Source organism: Cavia porcellus, unplaced genomic scaffold (assembly GCF_034190915.1).
Source record: "Cavia porcellus strain 051 isolate PalLab524CR breed Dunkin Hartley unplaced genomic scaffold, mCavPor4.1 scaffold_1, whole genome shotgun sequence".
Taxonomy (NCBI): domain Eukaryota; kingdom Metazoa; phylum Chordata; class Mammalia; order Rodentia; family Caviidae; genus Cavia; species Cavia porcellus.
The window spans coordinates 127987745-128010122 of record NW_026947484.1 but is presented as its reverse complement, the minus strand read 5'-3'; the positions used below and the strand labels follow the sequence as shown (position 1 = coordinate 128010122).

Genomic DNA, 22378 nt, shown 5'->3' with positions numbered 1-22378 from the left:
AACTTATACACTGTATATGTTGTTGTGGGGTGGCAATAAACAAGTACTGAGTCTGCGTTTTGCCAAGAAAAAGGAAACAGCTTTCCGAGATGAGCTATGAGTGTATAATATAATCAGATACATAGTTTGGGTCATTTTAAAAAAATAACCTTTGGCTATTTATTTCTGATTAATTAGTGTCAATTAAGAAAACTACATTTCTACATTGATAGTTTGTGTTGGTTTTGCATCTCAGAATCCCTTGAAGTATGCATAGCCAAGGGAAAATATGATTTTTTAAAGAACTAGATATTTTCAGACAACATATTTTAAAACCACAATCTATAGCAGGGGGATTTGCCTTCTTCAGCATTATTCCAGATGGAATGAGGCAGGTCAGTGAAGAGAGGCTACAGACAGAGAGAGTTTTAAGTAGATTTCAGGAAAACCTTGTTAATCAGTGCCACAGCGACTGAGTTGTCATGGGGACATGGAGTGAATGTTGTAACCTGGCCATTTTTAAACAGAGGTTAAAACCTGTCAGGCATATATTATAAAGGGAGAGGAAAAACCTGCACTAAATCAACAATAAATGGCTATTCAAAATATGAGCATCAGTACATTTAATTTATTCTCTGTTCTTGGTCTCATTTGTGAAGAGAGATGCCTGCTGTGGTAATAGATTGTGTTAAGTGTTACATTGACGGTTGAGTGCTGGTGTGAAGTTTAACCCATTCTCTTTTTTCTTACTTTAATTGCATTTAAAAACTTGATTAATGTGATTATGTTCACAGAGCTGTTCCTATTCCTTTTTTATAAAGGAAATACAAAAGGGCCTTCCACCAAGCAAGCATTCATCCCACTGGTATTATAGCACACCAACTGTATGTCAGCATCAGAACCAAGAAGCAAAGTGTCAGAACTCATCTTTGCTCTGCCCTTGTTTCATTCTTTTAATCCTTTGATCTGTATAGCCTGAATCCCATACAGCAAGTCGGTCTCAAACGGCTGTTTAATGAACACTGTACTTTACCAGTTGTTTATGGCTGATTTGAGGCTAGTTACAGTGTCCTCTTGACTGTACCTAGGTTTAGCCATAATGCTAACATAATGCTTGGCAAAGATCACATTTTTTTTTTTTTAGGAAGGAGATTGGCAACATACCTATGTTAGTGTACTTCCAGTTAAACTTCCTATATGAAATTCATAATGAAGAATAATCACAGAAATCAGAATAAATGCAAAATGAGGAATAAGGGGGACTCTTAAATACAAGTCCATCTTTGCTACTTTGCAGCATAAATCTTACTTTTTAACCAGAGTATAGTAATAATAATATACATACACTTTTCCATCTTAAATATTACGATTTTACTAGGCTATGTGTTGAGACATTTCAGTCCATCAGAAAAGACATGCAACAACATTATCGCCTGTCTGTATATTTCACATCTTGCAGCCTCATATGTAACCCGGGCCTTTCCATACTATACTAATACAGATTTGGGTAATGAAATGTCCTCAAAGTTAAATTCTTCCTAAAAATTTTATGAATTTTAAATCATTGCTTCTTGAGTGTGACTAACTTGGGCATATCAACAATGAAGAAATTCGCCTGGCCATCATATATGCTGCCATATGAGCTATTTCGTGTTGAAAGACTCTTCTTTATTGGCTTTGTCCTCTACTTAAATAAAAACTGACCTAAAACTAAAATTGCACAGGGATTCTACCAGATGAAATGCATTCCATGTCCTAGAAATGTTCATAAAATGGAGGTTAACCATAACTTTGACCCCTAAACATGGCAAAGCTGTCAAGCAAACCAAAACTCTGAACAATTCTACTTTCCAGAGTCACTTTCATCAGTTGAGTTTTTAAGTCAGTTGTCATGTGTATGAAATATCTAGCTTCAATTTTAGGTTAACAGTAGCCGTTTAATAGAATGTGCACACTCTGTTCTGAAGACATTTACTGTGTGTTGAGAAAAAGCCTAATAAACTCTTTACCAAGAAGAGTTTTCTAATCAAAGTGTTGTTCTGAGGAAAGCAATAAAGTCTGTTGCAGTGAGAGTCACCTTCTAATGTGCAGCCAGGAAACATTCCATGAGAGATGTGGGGTAGTCGTGCCTCCAGGTCAGTGGCACAAGAACTGAAGGCGAAAGGAGATGAGGCAGTCACTACAGGACTCAGCAGCCACCATGTACACTGGGCGAACAGCGCAGTGGTTTTCAGCCCTCTGCCTTCTGATCCACTGGATTGATAAGGAAGTGTTGCCTACAACCTGTTGTAAGAATTTTGAAATCTTATTAATTCTTTGAGGAGCATTTCATGCAGCTATCAATCAAGGTCTTTTCTAGGTAACTTAGACCTCTAGAACCAGATAAGTGGTTCCTCCTCCTTTCTTTGCTTTGTGCTGCACTGGGATCCCATCACCAGTCCATCATCAGAAGAGAAATTCCTAAAATGTACCAAGCAATGGCACAAGTCCTTACATGTGCAGCAAATTCTATGTTTATGAGTGATTTCTCTCTCTCTCTCTCAGGAGGGAGTAGTTTCACTTCTGAATGAAAAAGTGACTGTAAGTTTGTCCATTTGTGACCAGTACTGGTGCAATTAGGCCCATGTACAATTGAAGCTGCTGTTCTCAAAAATGAAATATTGAACTGAGGCCTTCACTGCACATTGTAAGAACTACAAAAAGAAGAGGAAGATCTGTATTTTAAATATTGTTGATGCTATTGGCCCAGGCATGTTCCTTTTATTGGGTCTGTTTTGCAAGCCTAAATTTGAGCCTGAAGAGTTTCTCCATATAAATGTCTTAAGTATTGCAGGGGCACATCCATCACCTTTTTTGCTTTTGCATTACAAAGATAACCTTAAGATATGAGCCTTATTCTGCTCATGTGATACATAGACAGAAAGGGTGAGCCTCCTTAGTGATGAAATCAGCCAGTGCCCAAGAGGAAAGTAATAGGCAGAAAGGATAGAGTTGATGAAAAAATTGATTCTTTTCCATTAAACTGTACGTGATGTGGTTTTTATGAGGCAGGCATCGGCTAAAAGAGAAATATTTTTTCAACTAAAAAGATTGGTGGGGAGGAGAGGAAAAGTACGTAAGGGATCAGGGGATAAATATATGCCTGTTTCCATTACCATCTCAAATAAGGAGAAAGTTGAAAAGCAGTCCATTGGACTACTTCAAATGTTTACTTGAACCTGGTGTGATTAAAACTTTTTAAAGTTAATGACTCCTTTTAAAAAAAATACATTCAGACGTCATACATCATTGCTTTCTCAATTTTAAAACTTGTTTGCTTTTTATTTTCAGGTTTACCAAAAATGCAGGTGATTAGAAACTACACTGGAACACCACCCCCGGGTCTTCATGAAGGACCTCCCTTACATATCCAGGCGGGGGATACCATTGAACTTCTCAGAGGAGATGCACACAGTGTTTTTTGGCAGGTACTGTCCAAATTATAATTTTTCTTTTTAATGAGAGTTTTTTTTTTTACAGCATAAGAATGATCTTTAGAAACTGATTCAGTGTTTTCAGCTTCAGAACCTTACATGATGGGAAGGGGATTATTTTTTATTATTAACCTTACCCATATATTGGCATGCCAAAATGGCAATGATTGTTAGAATGCTAAAGAAAAATAGTGTCAATACTGTGAGTCATAATTATCATTTTTATTTAAATTCTGTATTTTACAAGAACATTTTTTTCTGAATCTAGTACCTGTGGGTATGATCTAATTTGCATGGCTTTTGTTTATTAACTATTCACTTCAAGGAAAATACCTAATTAGGTTGCCAGTGGTGCTTTTGGGCCATATTTGACTTTTTGCCTAACCACAGTACCTGAAGTTCTCAGAGGCGCTCTAAATATTATTCATGAAATTTAAGAAATGTAAAAAAGTAAATAATTATGTTAATGTTTGCTGATGATTAAGTCTCTCTTGACCAGTAACCCTATATTTGGTTTAAGCATTTTTAAAATAGAGATAAATGTGGAACTGTGTTCACATTTGATGAACTGAGTTACAAAATCCTACTGTTCATTAAATAATTCTCTATTATCTTTGTGTGTCAAAAATATTTTCCAACAAAACTAAAGGGTTTGTTAAGAAGCTATTGTAGATTGAGGGAAAAGTAGGTGAAGAAAGAATGATTGGCACATGAATGTAATGTAGCGAGAGGTAACGGGAGAGAAAGCACAGGCCTGCAGGATACTATGCCATACGTATTTTATATGCTTACTATGACATACGTATTTTAGATGCTCCTGTCTGCCATCTTGTTACATAAGACTGCTCCTAAATGGAGCATTTATCTCCAACCACCATTGCAACAGCTTGAGCCAATGACATGTCCAGTGCTCCAACATTTTTCATTTGTGTACTTTTCCTCTCATACCTCAGTTTTTCCAAAATGGAAGAGAAAGAGTATTATTGAATACAAAGCCTTAAATCTCAGCCTAACCACAAAGCATGTTTGCATTTATATTTACAATGTTTCTCTTACTCAAGACTTGAAATTTTTCTTGGATTTCCATCCCAAATTTTTCAACTTTGTGTTCTCTGCCCTGGCATCTTTCTATATAGCATATAAATATACTCAAATTCCTCTCATTTTAAAATACATATAACTCAACCTTCTTTTGGTTCTGTGAGGATCCCTCATCTTCTCTCTCTTTCTCTACCATACCAAAGCTAAGCTTGTTAAGGAGATAGTTTGTGCTCATGTTTCTCTCTGTGTTCTGTAAAAGGCCTGCTTTCCTGTAGAAGCAACCATTCTTGGATCAGTGGTGCCACTTTTTAGAAACAACTTCGAGGTGTACAGAAATCTGCTTATATGTAAAGTATACAGTATGATACATTTTGACTAATGTACACAAGTGAAACCATTACTACAATCAAGATAATGAACATATGCATCAGTCCCATTTTCTTCCTGTCCTGCTTTAGCCCTGCCCTTGGCCCTTCTCTGTTGCCCACACTTTAAACCTTGAGACAGTATCTCTGCTTTCAGACTGCGGAGGAATTTTAGAATTTTGTAGAGCGTGTCCTATAGTATTTACTTGCTTTTTCTATGGCATTTAGTCAAAATGATTATCCCAAGGTTTAGCTGTTTCTCTTTGTAGCAGTAGTTATTTTTATTGATGATTATTATTCCATATATGGATGTAGCCCAGTTTTTTTACCCACTAGCAGGTTGATGAATTCCATGTTGTTATCAGGTTTTGACTATGTAAATAAAGCTTTTATGAACATTCAGTAGAAATCTTTGTACAAACACATACTTGCATTTTTCTGAAGTGAATACCGTGAGGGGAATGAGTGGGTCATATATAGATATACAATTAAATTTTGAGAAATTATCAAACTGTTTTTCAAATGCACTGCACCATGTTACCTTTCTCCCAGGCAACTAGAATTCTAGGCGCTCCGTAAGTTTGCCACCACTCTATATCAAAAGTCCTTTTTTTTTTTTCCCATTTTTAAAAGAAAAACAGTTATATCTCTTTGGGTGTGCATTACCTAATAGTTAATAATGGTGAGCATCTTTTCACATGGTTATTACCATCTATAGGCCATCAATGGTAAAGTACTTATTCCAGTATTTAATAAAGTTCTTAACAAGTTATATTTTCTTATAATTGAGCTTTGAAAGTATCTTATATATTTTGAGTACATGTCCTTTATAAAATATACTATTTCAATATATTTTCTTTTAATCTATAGCTTGTATTTTTATTCTTATAATAATATGCATAGAAAAGTTTTTACTTTTGATATGGTCTGATTTGTTAATGGATCATGCTGTAGTCCTTATGAGGCACATTCTTGGCTTATTCCTGATATTAGGGGAAAATATTAAGTCTATTACCATTAGCGATGATGTTACCAGTAACTTGGTGAATGACCTTTATTAACGTCAGGACTTTTGTAGTTATAGTTTGCCGAGAGTTTTTATCAGTAAATAATGTTGGATTTTGTCAAATGCTCTTTCTGCGTTAGTTGAAATGATTTTTCTTTAGTTTATTAAATGGTGAATTTGATTGATTTTCATATATTAAATCAATCTCACCTTCCTGGGATAGGTCCCAATTGGTAAAAATACATTATTAAATGCATGTTGCTTTATTTTCTTGAAATGTTTTTGTCTGGTTTGGTTAATGATGTCTTATTTAAAGAATGAATTGTAAACTATTGCTTTCTCTTCAGGTTTATGAATAAGAGTTTAAAGAATTACATTATTTTATTCCCAGCATGTTTTATAGTATTTATTAGAGAAGCTGTCTGGGTTAGAGTTTCCTTGTTGGAAACATTTCTTTAAACTACAGATTCAATTCATTTAGTAAATATAGAGCTATCTAGATTATCTGTTTCTTCTGCATGAGTTTCAGTAGTTTGTATTTCTCATGGAATCCTTCTATTTTGATTATATTTTCAAATTTAATTGTGTAAAGTTGTTCTTCCTGTATTGTCCGTTTAGTCTATAGTAGTTTGCTCTCTCTCATTCCTGATATTGGTAACATGTTTGCTTGTCCCTCTCTCTACGCATGTCTACATTGCTGTGAAATTCATTGATTTTTCCAGGGAATCAGCTTAGCTTGTTGACTGGTTCTATTCTTTTTTTCCTGTATCATTGATTTCTGCCCGAATCATTATTGCTTCTTTTCTTCTCTTTAGCTCAAGTTCAATTTATTCTTCTTTTTCTGTTTTCTTAAAGATTTTGCTCATTAGTTTGAGTGTTATCCTATTTTTTCTAATATAGGCAATTAGTATTACAAATTTGTAAATATATTACTTTTGCTGCCCACCAAAATTTTGCTGTGTGGTACTTTTATTTTCAGTCAGTTCAGAATGCTTGGCAATTGTCCTTTTAACTTCTTTTATAGGATATTTAGAAATATGGTGTATAAACATTTTGAGACTTCCTAGATATATCTCTATTCTTATTAACTTTTTAAAATTAAATGTATTTTACCTAGTACATAAAACATACAAATTATATATATTTATAAATGGAGTAACATGTGATGTTTCCATGAGTGTTATATTTTGTGTAATGTTTAAATCAGGGTAAACATACCTATTTTCCCATATGTTCTTAACTTCCAATTTAAATCCATATCGTAAGAATGTGTTTGCATGACCTGAATCATTTTAACTTTATTTAGAATTGTTTTATGCCCCAGAAAATGCTCCCTGATGATAAATGTTCTGTGTATTTGAAAACAGAGTGTATTCAACTCATCTCACTTTTATGGAATGTTCTATAAATGTCACTTAGGTAAAAGTAATTGATAGTGTTGTGCAAGTGTTCAGGATCCTGATTGATTAATGGCGTCACCACTCAATCCTTCCATTGTCTTATGGTCAAGTGTGAAATTCTTGTGTACTGTAATCCTTCTTCTTCCTCACCCTTCTCCATGTGTTGATTCATCTACTCCTCCTCATTGTATCTTCTAAATTGCTCTCAATGTATTTATTCTTTATCTCCGGAAATTTCTACGTTAGTCAACTCTAACACGTTATCTTGGATTACCTTCTACCTAGTCTCTTCGGTAACCTTCTAAATGATGTCACCTCTAGAATTTATCTACTATAGCCATTTTCAATACCACTTCAAACTTCAGGTAATTGTGTAATTTCTTGTTGATATCTTTCAGTGTCATCTTTCTCACCATACTGAATGCACTTCTCCTGTGCCTAAGGGAGGTATTTAGGAACTTCAGAATCCTGTCTTTTCCTCTTGTCTTGACTTTAGCTCTCATCATTCTTCCACTACATGTTCATCGTTACTCCTGTGCACCTGTACCAACTACTCCAATGGCGTTTTATTTAGAGCCACTTCTGTGAAATTTTCTCTCTACCCTCTACCCTCCACCCCTGTAGCAGGAAACATTGGGAAAAATCATTTTTTATAATAATGACAACAAAAACAGCAACTAATATTCATTACACATTTTCTGTACAAGGTTGAGTTCATGTGATACTAACGAAATTTTTATAAATAATTACTATTTTCATTTTATCTGTGAGTAAACTCAGACACTGTGAGATTTTAGTAGCCTGCTTAAAGTCACACAACTTCGCAGAGCAGAGAATTAGACCTAGAAATTCTTGACCCTAAATCTAAGCTTTTAACTACCTTATTCTACTGCTCCTTCTGTAGTCATGCTGTTTATGATTAATCTCATACTGGTCTTCTACAGTTTATGCTTTTTTAAGGATGAGGAGTAGGGCTTTCGTGCTATATAAGATGGTATGTTTGGTTTTGCTAATTAGGCATCCCAGTTTCATAGGTTTATTTCAACTCCATAAAATTTGTGTTTCTATTTTGTATTTATTAAATGATTTATTATTTCTTAGAGTGCCATAGGTTGGTAAGATATTCTTATGCATCACTTGACATTGGCAGGGGTGCTGGAACAGCAGTAAGTTTCATAATGTCCTCATTTGCAGAATTGGCAGCTGGACTGTCCTTGCCTGGGACTTAAGCTGACACTGTGCTACACTGACTGCTTCAGTGATTCTTGCATTTTCTGCATAGCCTGGTGGTCTCAGGGGAGTTAGACCCCCTAATGATCACTTCCCCCTTGGAGTATAAAAGTAGAGTGCTGCCTGACCTTCTTAAGCTTTATGTCCAGAGCTGGGGAAGAGCTTCTTCTGAAGCTTCCTAGTAATTAAATCAGGATATGGGCAGCTTAAGCAGGAGAGGTGACTATGCTAATTGAATATGAGGAGGTGTGGTTCACTGGAGACCACCAAAATAACATTTTACAACAGACAGAAAACATTGTTGAAGCTGTCTGAGAAGTGCTAATAATAATCTGATTTTATAAGCAGTCCTCAAGGGCAGTAAAAGCTTGTCCATTTCTCACTGTAGAGGAAGGGACAAGAGGCAACTGAGCACAAGGTGTTGAAGATCTTAAAACAAGTAAGTAGTTCCCATCCAGGATATATCTGAGATGACTCAGGATTGTGGAAGTAACCCAGAAGTACTCCTAGAAACTTTGCAGTAAGTGTATCCAGAGACATTTAGCTTTATATTGAGAGAATATCTGGCCTCACATTTAACCAATTTTCCTTTGCAGTTTTATTTCCTGATACCTTAAGTTTGTAAAATCTAATTTTATTGACTATATTTTGCTATTATACATTTAGATGGCACTTTTAATGTTTTTTCATAATGTTATCAGATTCATTGTTTCATTTATTTCCTCTAATACGGATTGCTGCAAGTAGGACTATAATTCAGGTTCTGTGACAATGAGTTCAGTACTTTTTTCACTAAACTGTACTGCCTCCTATTATTTCTACAGAAAAAGAAAGAGATTAGTAATTGTCATTTCTTCTTCAATTGCGTGAAAGCATGACGATTCTGCTGTAATGGCTTTGAAAGTGCTCCAGGGAATTGTAGGAGAAATGAGAAACCATGAATGTCAAAATGTGTGTGTATGGTTTTTGATTTGGGGGCATGCTGTCTAATGGGTAGGAACAAAAAAGGTTAATGTTTAGAGCAGAGAAAAAACAATTAGCACATTTATTTCAGATCAGCAAGTATTTATTGAGTGCCGATTCTATATCCACTACTCAGCCACTATTCATACTTCAATTATCAACTTCAGTCTGGTTTGACGTTAGGTCTCCTCTCTTTGAAAGAACTCTTCATCTTTCTGGCAGCTAGTAATAGGTTTGAATTTTCAGACACATGTTAAAGATTTGTGTAACATTTTCAACATGGATGTAACATGAGTCAGAATTGTCCTTAATGCACCTTTAAGCCAATAAGAAGATTTTTGTCCCATAAATTCTTCTGTATGGAAAGGAACAGAGACAGAGTGAAAAAACCTAGATTCAAGTCATACATCTGTAGTCAAAAAAAAAAAAAAAAAGATGCCTTTGTTCAAGTCAGTTGATCATAGTGTCACTTAGCTTCAAATGACATTTAAGGATAGCTAAATCAGAATCATGCTCATCACCGTCACTAAATCACCTGGAGTGGCCTTACATTAATATAGTCATATAGCCCCATTTCCAGGCCTTAGAAGACATTTGGGCTCAGTTGAGACCAGAGCAGATCTTGAATAGTTTGTATTAAAACTCAGACAAATACAGTATGTGTCATTAAGTAGTTAATTTGATTGGTAAGATTCCATTGTATTTAAGGCGATATCCACAGCTCACTATTTGGTCATCAATTGCAAACCAATTTGATAACCATAACCACAAAATAAGGTTTTACAATGAAGTTTATATGTTGACGTGATGATTTCCAATAAAAGGAATGCTTTCAAACACTTAAGAGTATAATAGACATTTACTTATTATAAATGTTATATTGAATGTGATATAGTTGTCTTCTCTAATTTAAAAAGCATTTCCTATCTTATACACTTGCAGAGCTTTCATGCTTAAAAATGCTTTCTTTTTTCAGGGACTGGACATAAAATACATATAGGAAGTCAGGCTGAGTCTGTTCTTACATCATAGTATGATCTATAGTGTCCTGTTTTAAACAACTGTGAACAAAAATGTTTCCTTCTTAGTGTGGCTAGCAATGTGATGAATATGTTGGATGATCCTTTGGAGTTATGTGTGTCTTTAGATGTTTGCAATGGTTTCATGGGCATTAATTGCTGATTTTAGTGTTTAAAAAAAGAAAAACACATACTTTTTAGCTTAAAATCTTAAAATATATGCCCGTCCCACTGGGAGTTTTAAAATTGCTTCTGAGAACACAGATGCTAAGCACCTCTTTTTGATCCCCATCCCCTCTTACTTGAGATAGCACATAATTAGCACCAGAAGAAAAAGTTGAAGTGTTTTTCTTTCCTGTGCTAGAATTTAGGAAATTATAGCTGTTTGTTAAGTGTTACTGACTCTACTGTCTACCAGACAGGTGACCTTAAACAAATGGCTTATTCTATGGGCGTCCTTTTTATTATTTGTAAAGTGAAAGTAACGATCATCACTACATACAAAATAAAACAAATAATATACAAAAGAATTCTAGCACAGTGTTCATTATAAAGAACCTCTTATTCATCTATCCACCCATTAAACACTTCCCAAGTTATCTACTGTGTGTTTGTCTGTGATTTATATTTGAAGGATCAGAAACAAGAAAACTCAGCGTAACCTTACAGTCTCAGTAAGGAAGGATCTAAGGTCTGGATGGAGGTGGCACTTAAGTACATTTTCAATCTTTTAAATAAAGATGTTTATAAATCCTTTTATTAAAAATATGGAAAGATTTTGACCTATAGGTAAAAATCTGAAATACTTACTGAAATGTTTCAATGGCTTTGTATTTGAATTTCAAAACTGTTTCATTATTTTGAATTTTTAAAGATGTTATGCTTCCTAAATTGCTTTCTCTTCAAATTTTTTTAAGTGAGTCACTTCACTCATTAATGAAGAAAGTCAGATTCCTTATTGTAGACTCATGTTTTCTACATATTCTGTGTCCAGAGAATACAAATTATCCTCCACTATCTATCAGGAACTTTCTTTGAATAGCTATTAGTCTAGTCTGTATTATTATTATAACAACAGTAATTTCTAATGCTATTGAAATGAGTGGGCTATCTGCATTTTCATTGTAACTTCTTTCAAACAATGAATTGTCAATTGAGCTGTAAAAATGTACTTTGTTCAATCTTTGCATTGAAGGGATTCATTTTGACAGCTTTTTTTCTTCTTTGTCTTTTTTTTCTTTCTCTTTCCTTGAAAGCATTTAAAATTGTCTCCAAGTGAAATGAATACAAAATAGGAAATTGGTCATTTAGGGCACATTTCCTAGTGCAGGTGTAAGGCATAGATTTTTCCAAATGGAACAACATATGGAACAATTCTGATCGTACCATCTAATTGATGATGAGAAACCTGTTGCTTTTGAGTCTTGGTTACAACATATAATAAAACTTTAGTGACTATAAAAAAATCTTCATGCTTCATGAAAGAGATTGTTCATGTTAGAAATTTTATTTTCTCAGAAAAGATACAAAGTACACTTATCACAAGGGGAAAGAGGGTGCGTGAGAGAATCAGGCAAATGTAAAATGAAGCTGTTTGTCCTATGGTATCCATTACAATAGAGTGTTTTATGTGTGTTTTCTTCTTAGAATAAAACTTGTGAAACAATGAAGATCCTGTGTCCTATATCATAGGGTTTTATTTGCACCACTGTAATTTATGAATATCAAAATGTTCCACTGGGAGAATTTAATAAGCTAATTGGAACCAAAAGGCAATTATAAGCAGTAGAGCTGCAATCAATGCCAAAAATATATGTATTTTATTCACAATGAAAGTTAAATAACCTAGAATACTGCATAGTTACAAATTATGGATCTATATGATCTTTTGTCTAAGGAGTGGAAATGGTTTTACACACATTTTGATTAATTCAGAGATCTCCATAAGGAGGGTAAATGGAAAGTCATGTTACTCTTGTTTAGAACAGTGAAGTTAAAAAATTTAGTTGTAAAATTAAAATTAGTTTAGTCGAGAATTCTTTTCTCAAGATATACTTAGTTCTATATGTTAGACAATTCTATCTTTGTTTTAGTAGTGTTGTTTTATTTTTTATCACTTCTAAAGAATTCATATTTAAAGGAATTTTAATTCTTTTTTGATAGAAAAACCAGGAAGCAAAAAACAAACCTCTGTGGATAAGGTTTTACTCTACACTTTTTTTGTGTGCAAGTTTTTATGTCAAAGGAAGAGCTAAACAAAAAAGAATACAAACCCAGAAAGTCTTGGACCTTAGAGAAAACTTAGGAAACTCTCAGGACTTGGGAGACATTCCTAGTCACACTGAGTCCAGAGCAGGGATCTTGGGGAAAGTGGGCATTTCTTTACTTGGCCCTTTGACAGCACGTTGTTGAACTTGCTGCCACCATCACCGCAACCACCGTGGCACAGTGCCAGTGAATATGATGCAGTCCATTGACTCTTGTCTCAGAGTTTGTCCTGTTAAGAATCTTTTTTTTCTTTTACACATATACGTTTTTCTCATTTTAAGCTAAAGAAAAGAAAATCTCACTGACTGGGAGGTCTTTGATCTTCTTCCTAGGAGAGTGTTTTTCAAACCTTGAGGTGTTGATGTATACTATACTTTATGTTCCTGTATTTTGTCTTCTTCCCCTTATCCTCTTAGCTAAAACCTTTTTCACCATCAACATTCAATATGGGGGTCACCTTCTCTAGGGTCTTCTCTGAACAAAAAGCTTGTTATCATGGTGTTAGCACACTGAATCCTAAGGGTGCCCTCATCCCTCCTCCTGCCTGCACAGAGCACCCCAGATGCGGAAAAACCACAAATCTCATCCCTTTGTCTCATGGCATAGACAAAATTGGCATTCAGTCTAGAACGCATAGCTCTTCAGAGGCGCTATTTCCATAATGTGCTATTTATAAGTTTTCTACTTCATCATTTATTAACTCAAATCACACTCTCTGGTGTTTGAAAGACCATTAAATTTTTCATTCCTTTTACTTGATTTAACTTTGTTTACTCAGAATAGTCTAAAGCTATTTAATATCATATCCTCACATTCCTTATCTATGAAATGGGAATTTTAATTTGTAAATGATTCATAGAAGTGTTGTGAGAATCATAGAGCATATACCTAGAAGACAATCTTCTTAAAATGCTGCAAATATATTATTTTTGAATAATGATTATCAATTTTAAAATTTTTCCAGAAATGAGAAAATGATTAGCTGATCATTTTGCTTTTTAAATTTCATCTCCCTATTTTTAGATTTTTTTGTTTGCTTGTTTGTTTTTGAACAGGGTCCTGCTGCATGATTTAGGCCAGCCTCCAAATCATAGTGATCCTCCTGCCTCAGCCTCCTGGCTGGGATTACAGGCATGAGCCACCACGCCTGTCTTCTTCTTCATACTTTTAATGTGAAGGCCCAACTGAACTGTGTGGGCTCGTAGAAGACCACTGTGCCATCCAATTCCTGTACCTGATTCTTGAAATTTCTTTAATCAGAAATTAAACTTTACATTTCATGAGCCTTTTCTTCAAAACAGTTTTGGGTGAGGAAAACCCATGGTGTATCGGGGAGAGAGGAAAAGGGGGAAGGTAAAGTGAGGGGGTTATGGAAGCCAACTCCGCCTGGGGAAGGGGAGGGAGAGGGTCTGAACAGTAACACAGAACCTGACCTGGAGATGCTCTGAGGGTTGGAGGAGGGGGCTGCAGCACAGCGGTGAGAATCTTTCCTCTCCCTGTAACTTCTGAAGTCAGTCACTTGAAGGATGTCTTTTCTTTACTCTAGATTAAGAAGAGGTTTTCTAATCCTGTCTAGACCACAAGAGAACATTAGTTCCAATTAAATTTTGTAAAACTATGTATTTTTCTCTCGATCTAAAAGTCAAGTGTCATATTGCTTCATAGTCAGAGATAAATAAAGACATTAAGGAAAATGTTTTAAAAAAAACTCCTTTGTTCCGGTTGATTATTATCTTCTTTTAAAGTCCTGTAATGTCTCCAATGCTTTGGTTTTATTCTTTACTGTTTTGTTCAATTTTATTATAACTGGCAATTCTTCTTAAAATAGCAAGAGGCAGTATGGTAACCATTGTTGATCACCTTGTATTTTGTTTTTACATTATCTATTATGTCCATCCTTTTGATTTGACTGACTCTGTTATGGTATGTCACATTTGGTTTTACTCTCTTCAAAAACTGCTTTGTTAAGAAAACTGGTTCCTACCCCCTCCCCCTAACCCAACAGCAACAAAAAACAAAACAACACAAATCTCATTGCTTTGGCATTAGAAAACTCAGAATCAATATTCTCGGACCATTAGAGGCTTTCCTCCATTCAAATTCCTACAATTATGATATTTTTTTCACGGAGTCCTCAAATGTGGTTCTTACCATGTCAGTGTCACTTTCGGAGTACTGGAGTGTGGTTTCAAGGTGCTCTTCAGTTCAGCATGGCTTTCCTCCCCTAACTGCTGCTCGGCGTTTGCTGATGGATCAGCCTGTCCCTTGTGTAAAATCTGGAGAAGTCAAGGTAGAATTGAAATTGCAAGTGTGAGGATAAAAAGCTCTGTGAAAGGTGTAGAGGGTTGGCTAGTGTTAGTATATCCTGTAATTGTGAGACCTTTATTTTGACAGGTGTTTGCTGCAAGATATTGAGTATTATAAGCGTCAGGGTCCCGGTTACAGTAAACAAGGAAATGACAAAAAGATAGTATACAATCGTAAGAGGAGGGAGGACTTGGGAGTGATGTTTATAAAAGATAATAGATATTAGTGAAGGACTGTAAGAAACATTTTCCCTGGACAATTGCCTGGCTTTGGCTGAACAAATCTTAAACTGAGTTTGCAAGATTGTTTCCAAGTGTACAGACCATTTTATGGAAATTGGCAAACCTCCTGACAAAGTGGGTGAGGTACTAATTGTTAACACGCAAGATAGACTTTAAATTTTTTTTTTTAATTTTAAAAGGCAAAACAGAAAAAAAAAGGATAGAAATATGATACAGAATTTTTTTTAAAAAAAAACTAGGAAATGATCACTAGTTAATATATTGCATATTGTTATCTTAGTTGTAGTTGTTCAGGTTACAAGATTGCACCCAACTAATAAGACAAGTACAAATAAAACAAATACGTAGTAACATTCAGTTGTAACAAGGAACATTAATACTTCATTGTCACAAAGAGATAGGTCAACTAGACAAAAAGTCAGGGGAAAGGAGGCAAGGAAGAAGGGAGAAGTTAGGCTTTTTGAGTTAATACTCGTTACTAATCTTTTTTTCCAGTATTTGGTACAGGGAAAAATATAAACGTAGATGAGAATGTTGCCATGAGGAGTTCTCTTCTTTCCTGAAGTATAAAAGAGTAAGAAGTAACATTATAAGAGGAAGCTTCTGAGAAATTCTGTTGTGGTCTTTTTTACTTCAGTTATTTTATTTCTATCTAAGCTACCTTCTGCCAAACAGTAGTAAAAGTTTGTGTCAGTGATTGAATACTGCAGCAGGCCCTCACCTTGGAGTTGCAGCCACCATGGCCATTGGTTTACCGTCACGGTCATTTTGGTAGAGGCTGCACGTGTCCTTAAGACTTTGGGGCCAATAATTTGTAACATTACAGTATACCTTATATTAAAGTTATTCTTGACCATCCATATTTTTGAGGAATGAATCTATCTAATTCCTAACAGGTCAACCCTGTGGATTTTGGAAAAAGGACTCACCCTGAGTTATATTGAAAGTCATTAACGAACTGCAATGTCTTTATTTTCTATCAGTAAGTGCTATCAGATTAAATTACTGACATATACTGTCCCTAATTAAGAATCTGTGGATCAAATACTTGTTGGCCAGCAGTAACTGACAAGAAGCTACAAAGACTTAGAAAAGATGCCCAGATAAGCAGAATACTTTTGGACTAAGCAGAAACTATAAATCTGAGGGTTAAATTGTGTTTTGTGGATGAAAATATTGAAGCCAAGAAAGGTTAAGTGGCTTGCTCAGGATAAGGGGAGGAAGATAGCATATGCCAGGGGTGGGAAAGCATGGCATGAGTGCTGCATGGCATGCAGTCTCTGTCAGAACACAAGGCAAGTCGCCCCAGCAGCTGAGCATCGGGTGACAGTTGTTCTCCTTAAATTAAGACTTCAGTATTCGGATTTAATTGTCATATTGACAGTTTGCGACAAGTAAATGGTTTTGGGTTGCAGTTTGGGCCCGCAGTCTTTAAAAGCTTGGCCATAACTGTGCCAGGCTCTCAATTCTTGAATAACAGCATATTTCTACTTCAGAGGTTTGCTTGATATAAAATTCCATAGAAACCTTTGGCTATAAAGCAAAAATAAAGGAAAAGCTAATTAACAAAATGATGTTGTCTGTATTAGATCCTTGAAAACAGTAGTCATGTCTATTCATTTTCTTTCTTACCCAGTACCATGCCTTATACATATTACAAAGGCAGTGAATTTTCATTAAAATACTAATTCTATTCTAGTACAAAAAATAAGTCTTTAAAAATGCCAATGTCTGATACTCAATATCCAATATATAAATAATATTACTCAGAATACTTCCTTTATGATTACATATGATTAAAATCATTAAGGATAGGAAAACATTTCTTATCTTGCAGGATTAAAAACAAGTTCCTTTAGACCTCTGTTAAGAAACCTAGACTAGTATTTTATTTTTTTAGGTTGAGTGGCTTCATCCCTAATAGGATCTTTTCCAAAATGTGGTGTAACCATGTTCTTTTTTCCAGATTTTGTGTTGAGTAATTGCTTGGGATTTTGTCTATGACAGCAATATAACTGCTATATAAGGGAACAATACACTATTAAATTCAAGATGTTTAGGAACCAGTTTTACTATTTATATATTGGACAAAAGTTAAAGTTCCTGTTCTCTATTGATTAAGAAGAAAAGCACGTGGCTTACAGTTCATTGTTTTGTGTGTGTGCATAACACCTTGGAATTCACTGTGGTGATCATTCAGTATAATCATATGGAATTATGCTTGCCAAGTTTTCCATGTGTTCACTGGCAGGAAAATGTGCACCTTAATCACCACGTAGGAGGCATTAATGATGGAACTACATTTTACATTATATATATATATATATTGTGTGTGTACTTGTGAGAATGTTTGAGTAAAGAAATGGATGATAGTATTTCCTGTTCAAGTAAAATGATACGAGAATCTATGCACTTATGGCTTACTTTTGCTAAATATAAGGAGAGTAATGAGATTAGGTATTATACACAGGGTTAGGTATAATACTCAGTACTAGGCATTCAGTAGTACATGAATAGACCAATTAAAATTAAGAAATAAAAGAATCAATTGAAAATAATTAAAGTTATGTCATAGCTAAAATAGAAAATAAGTACTTAACATATATAAAGTGCTTTGCTTTACCTTTTAATCCTTCAGTCCTTGTAACAGCTTGATGAGTTATGTGTGGCAGATCTTGCTATAATTCCTATTTTGTCACTGAGAGTTGTCTAAGGTTGCACAGCTTTTAATAGCAGGGCTAGGAATAGAATGAGCACTTCTGATAGAATATCCACATATACTTTCTTTCTATGTTTTTCTAAAATAAGCCTGGACATGTGTCTACCTAATGACAGTGATTGCAGTATGGCTATGGCTATAATCATAAGTCACTCCTGACCAAAGACCAGATTGAGATTGGGTCTTCTCCTGATCATCTGTGTTGTCCAGACCTTTTATTTAACTATGTGATAATACAGAGCTTACCAGAGTATCCTAAAAGCCATGTTTGAATCTGTCCATTTGTCTGCCCATCTGTCCTCACATCCAGTCAGTAAACTAATTTGTATGTGTATTTGCCTGTTCTCCCATAATTCATGGGCATACTATAAGTCTCCCCTTTCCTTTCCAATGCTCAAAGTGTATTTCTGACAGTGGAGAAGTACAGGGGCAGGGTGACAATTGCTTTGAACATTAGCTATGTGTGATAAATTGCTTAGTAATCTCCACAGCACTATCATGCATACGTTGAAAGTGTTTAGGGCATTGTAACTTGGGAGAATCTCCAATCTTTCATAAATAACCATTAATCTGTCCTTTTTACATTGAGCTTTCCACATCTGTTTCAAATTGTTCAGTGCTATTCCAGGAGTGCATTAAAGCTCCAATCCAGGTAGTATTAAGGGGATAAATGAGCCGCAGGGAAGAGACACAGTATTTTTCTTAAAGCAATTCCTTCTTATTTTTACGAAGTTAGGAGCCAAGCAATTTATGATTAAGATTTTTGTAGGATATATACTCCGTAATTTTAAGTCTTTCTTGTCTGTTTGTCCTCCTTCATTTTAAGCCTTCCCTTCTTTTAAAAAAAAAATGCAGTTTTAGCTCTGGCATCCTGGCATACATTAATGTTTTTCTCTGTACAGGTAGATTGTAAGTTTCATTTAAATCAGAATCTCTGAAATAGATTTAATTCATTATGATTCACTGTGGATTCTTTTTGATGAAAAATGAGGAATAGTTAAACCTAAGGTCAGTTAGAAATAAATAAGTGCCTGACTGTGCATTTTTATTTGTGATGTTCAGAAATATAAGAGAAAGTTACATCATTTCTCACCAGGTTCAACCCACAATTTATTTCTCAAGTACTTTCCCCGCCAAAAAAATGTTTTCAGGAAGATAACCCAATCTATAATGTTAAGCTTATAAAACATATTATGAAGATACCCTGCAGAATAAATGCATATGAAGATAGCACTATGGTATGGCACATAGTATGAAACAGAAATGTTTTCAAGTTAACCTTGAAGGTGTTGAGAAACTCTTAGAACAAGTATCAGACAGCAGGATAAGTAAAAGATGCTTCCCTGTCTGGCATTTGTAATAGGCTAAAAAGATGACTAGCTGATTATCTGACTCAGAATATAATGCCCACATAGGAATACAAAGAATAAGAAATTCAGCACATGTCTCCCATCAAGGTTGGTAAAAATCTCATAGGTACATCACGTCAAGTGCCCTAAATCATCAGCTTTGAGGATGACTTATTTCATAGTTATAGTCTGCAATTCCATCCATGCGTAGGGGATTGACAGCTGTTCCACCCATTAGTATTAATGAATTACCAACGTACATCCCACACACATCCACCAAGGAGCTAAAGACATCCCTCCTACACACTACCTTGTTTTGAATTCTCCAAATGTTGTAGGATGGCTATTTCCTTAATAAGGGTAAATCATGAAATAAAGCACATGTTTTACTCCCATGGTTAAACCTGATGCCTTATGGTAATTACCAAGGGATTGTGACTTTATTCATTTATTAAAATAGATTAAATTATCTCTCACCTCTCCACCATCTAAGGAGTGTGTATGACTATTTAAAAAAAATTTATCGGTACTGGGGATTGAACTCATGACCATGTGCTTGTAAGGCAAGCGCTCATGCTTCTGAGCTAAATCCCCAGCCCCAGGAATGTGTATGACTATTAAGGACATGTAACTATTACTAGGACATTTCACTTAAAAGAAGAGCAGTTCAGAATGACCATAGCAATGGTGAATTTTTTCCCCTCTTGAAAGACTTCCAATAGTGCCTTTGAAATGAGGTAAAAATAAAACAAAATGACTACCACATGTACTAGTGTTATGGTTTGTATGTGGGTGTCCCCCTAAAGCCTCAAGCAGTCAGTCACGAAGGTGGCTGAATCTAGCATTTGTTACTGATTTGTTGTCCACCACTGGGATTGACGGTGTGAGAGCTGCACCTGCCCAGGAGCAGGTAGCCAGCATACGACATAAGGCAGGGAAGGAGGTGTACTTTCTCCTCTTTTTTCCCCCCCTTTTCACTCTTGTCACTGTGGCCACTACGAATGGCTGCCCCTCAGGGGCATTCCACCCTGCCTTCAAACCAGCTCAGTATGGACTGAGAACTCCAAAAGCTGTAAGCTAATTAAAGCTTTCCTTCTCTAGTTTTGAGGGTTGGGTATTTTGTCCCAACAGTGAGAGAAAAGTAACCAAGACAACTAGAAATCATCAGTTGAGATCCACTACAGTCTCAGTTTATACCTTTTATCCTGGCATAATTACTAATTACTACTCATTTAATTCTTAAAAGGTCCTGGTTTGGATTGAGAATTATGTTAATCCAGTTGGGGAGTGTATTTCTTATATGACCATGTCCCCTTCCTCAACCATCTAAGACAATTTTAGCCTTTCCTTTTTGTGAACTACTACTACTACTGTTGTAGACAGGGATTGCAAAGAGAACAGTTACATTCAGGACAGAATTTATAGTAGTATTCTATGATGGTTTCCCAGAGTTAAATACAAGAAAGTTCAAGAAATCTGTCTATAACACTAATGACCTAGAAAATCCTGCTGAGGACCTGGATCTCACAGCAATATCTTGCCTGAGTCCAGCTGAAAACCTAGAGCCCATGACAATGCCTCCAAGTCCAACTGTAAGTCTAGAGCTCACAGCAATAACCAATGCAAGTCTGTTTATGGATCTGCACTGGGAAGGCCCAGAGGTCAGAGGTGGAAGCTAGAAAGTCTGTGCCAGCAGATTGATTGGTCTGTGCCAGTAGGCTGAGGGTTCTGCCCTGAAGAAATGATTCTTTTATGAAGGACCAGGGCTGCCCTGAGAAGCACCAAGGCATCCTCAGCGACAATGAGGTCCCAAGCTCCTCTGACAATGAGAACAGTTGAGTACATGTTAGGAATCCAGCATGACAAGCTTCTCCTGGAGAGCACACAGCACATGTCCTTCCATCCAGAGCCAGGAAGTGATGTCAATGTAAGGAGCAGAGCTCCCCTAAAGTGAACCACAGCCACTCTTAATGACAAGGGCCTGAGCTCCTCCGAGGATAATGGCCAAATTCATATTGAGGAGCATGAGCTCCTCCGTGAGAGCCAATGGCTACAGTGATACTTAGGAGAACTACAATGCCTTGCTATTCCTTTCCATGTCTTCTTTTATGCTGGCAATTTTCCTCAGGTGGACCATCTACACTCAGCACCATACTGATTTAATTCAGCTGGTGTTAAATTGACCACCAGTGTTTAATCCATAAAAACTACCAAGGAAAAAAGAAAGAACAGCCAGTCTATACCTGTTTGTAAATTATGAAATTCTTTACAGTGTTCCCTACTCTCCATTCTCTGTGTTCTCATCCCTCTTCTCTCTGTTCGGTGACATTGCACTCCCAGCACACACTCCTTATTTAAAATGACAGAGAAGGGTCAAGGAATGTCTGCATATACACTAATATTTCTATATAGAAACAGGCAGCAGAATGCTTTTTCATGGTTGACTGTGTAAAAATGAAGTGTGATGTGCATTCTTTTTCTTTTCAGTGAAGAAGTGTTATATTACTTGGTGACAGGGGATTATCAGCTTGAGAAATACCTCAATTCACACATACGTTAAGTGTCTGTGATGTGTCCTACTCTGGGTTATACAAAAATGATATGTTGTCCTTAATCGCAAAGAACTCAGTGTCTTAGTAGGGAGAACCATGTAGAACAGTAAAGGTGCATTCTATTCACAGCGTGTCTTCCTGCAGTACCACTGCCTTATACAGCACTAAGAGGATATGAAGGTGCACGGGGAGGACGGGCAGAAAATTCAGTGTGGAACCGCAGCTTGGGAAGGATTGCTAGAAGAGATGGTGTAGATGAAGTTGATTAGTGTGTAGGTGAACTGAGTTTGGGAGGAAGAAAAAGTGAAATTATTGCTTTAAGAAAGTAAATGGTATTACATTGGCCATCAAGCACAAAGTATCATTCCTGCTCCTGAACTCTACATTCTGCAAAATGGCCTTCTGTTGTTCTGCTGATAAAGAATAGGAGTTGATAGTTCACATTCTTGTAAGAGCCATGATTTT

At 35.8% G+C, this 22378-nt stretch overlaps 1 protein-coding gene across 2 annotated transcripts in view; it reads left to right on the top strand.

Annotated features, from left to right (window-relative positions):
* The window catches only part of Vav3 (vav guanine nucleotide exchange factor 3), a 364771-nt gene that overhangs the window by 301846 nt on the left and 40547 nt on the right, over nt 1-22378 (top strand). For both annotated transcript variants that reach the window (XM_063255201.1, XM_063255206.1), the window contains exon 20: nt 3310-3446. In XM_063255201.1, coding sequence (XP_063111271.1) covers nt 3310-3446 — 137 coding nt within the window. The remainder of the gene's footprint in view (nt 1-3309; nt 3447-22378) is intronic.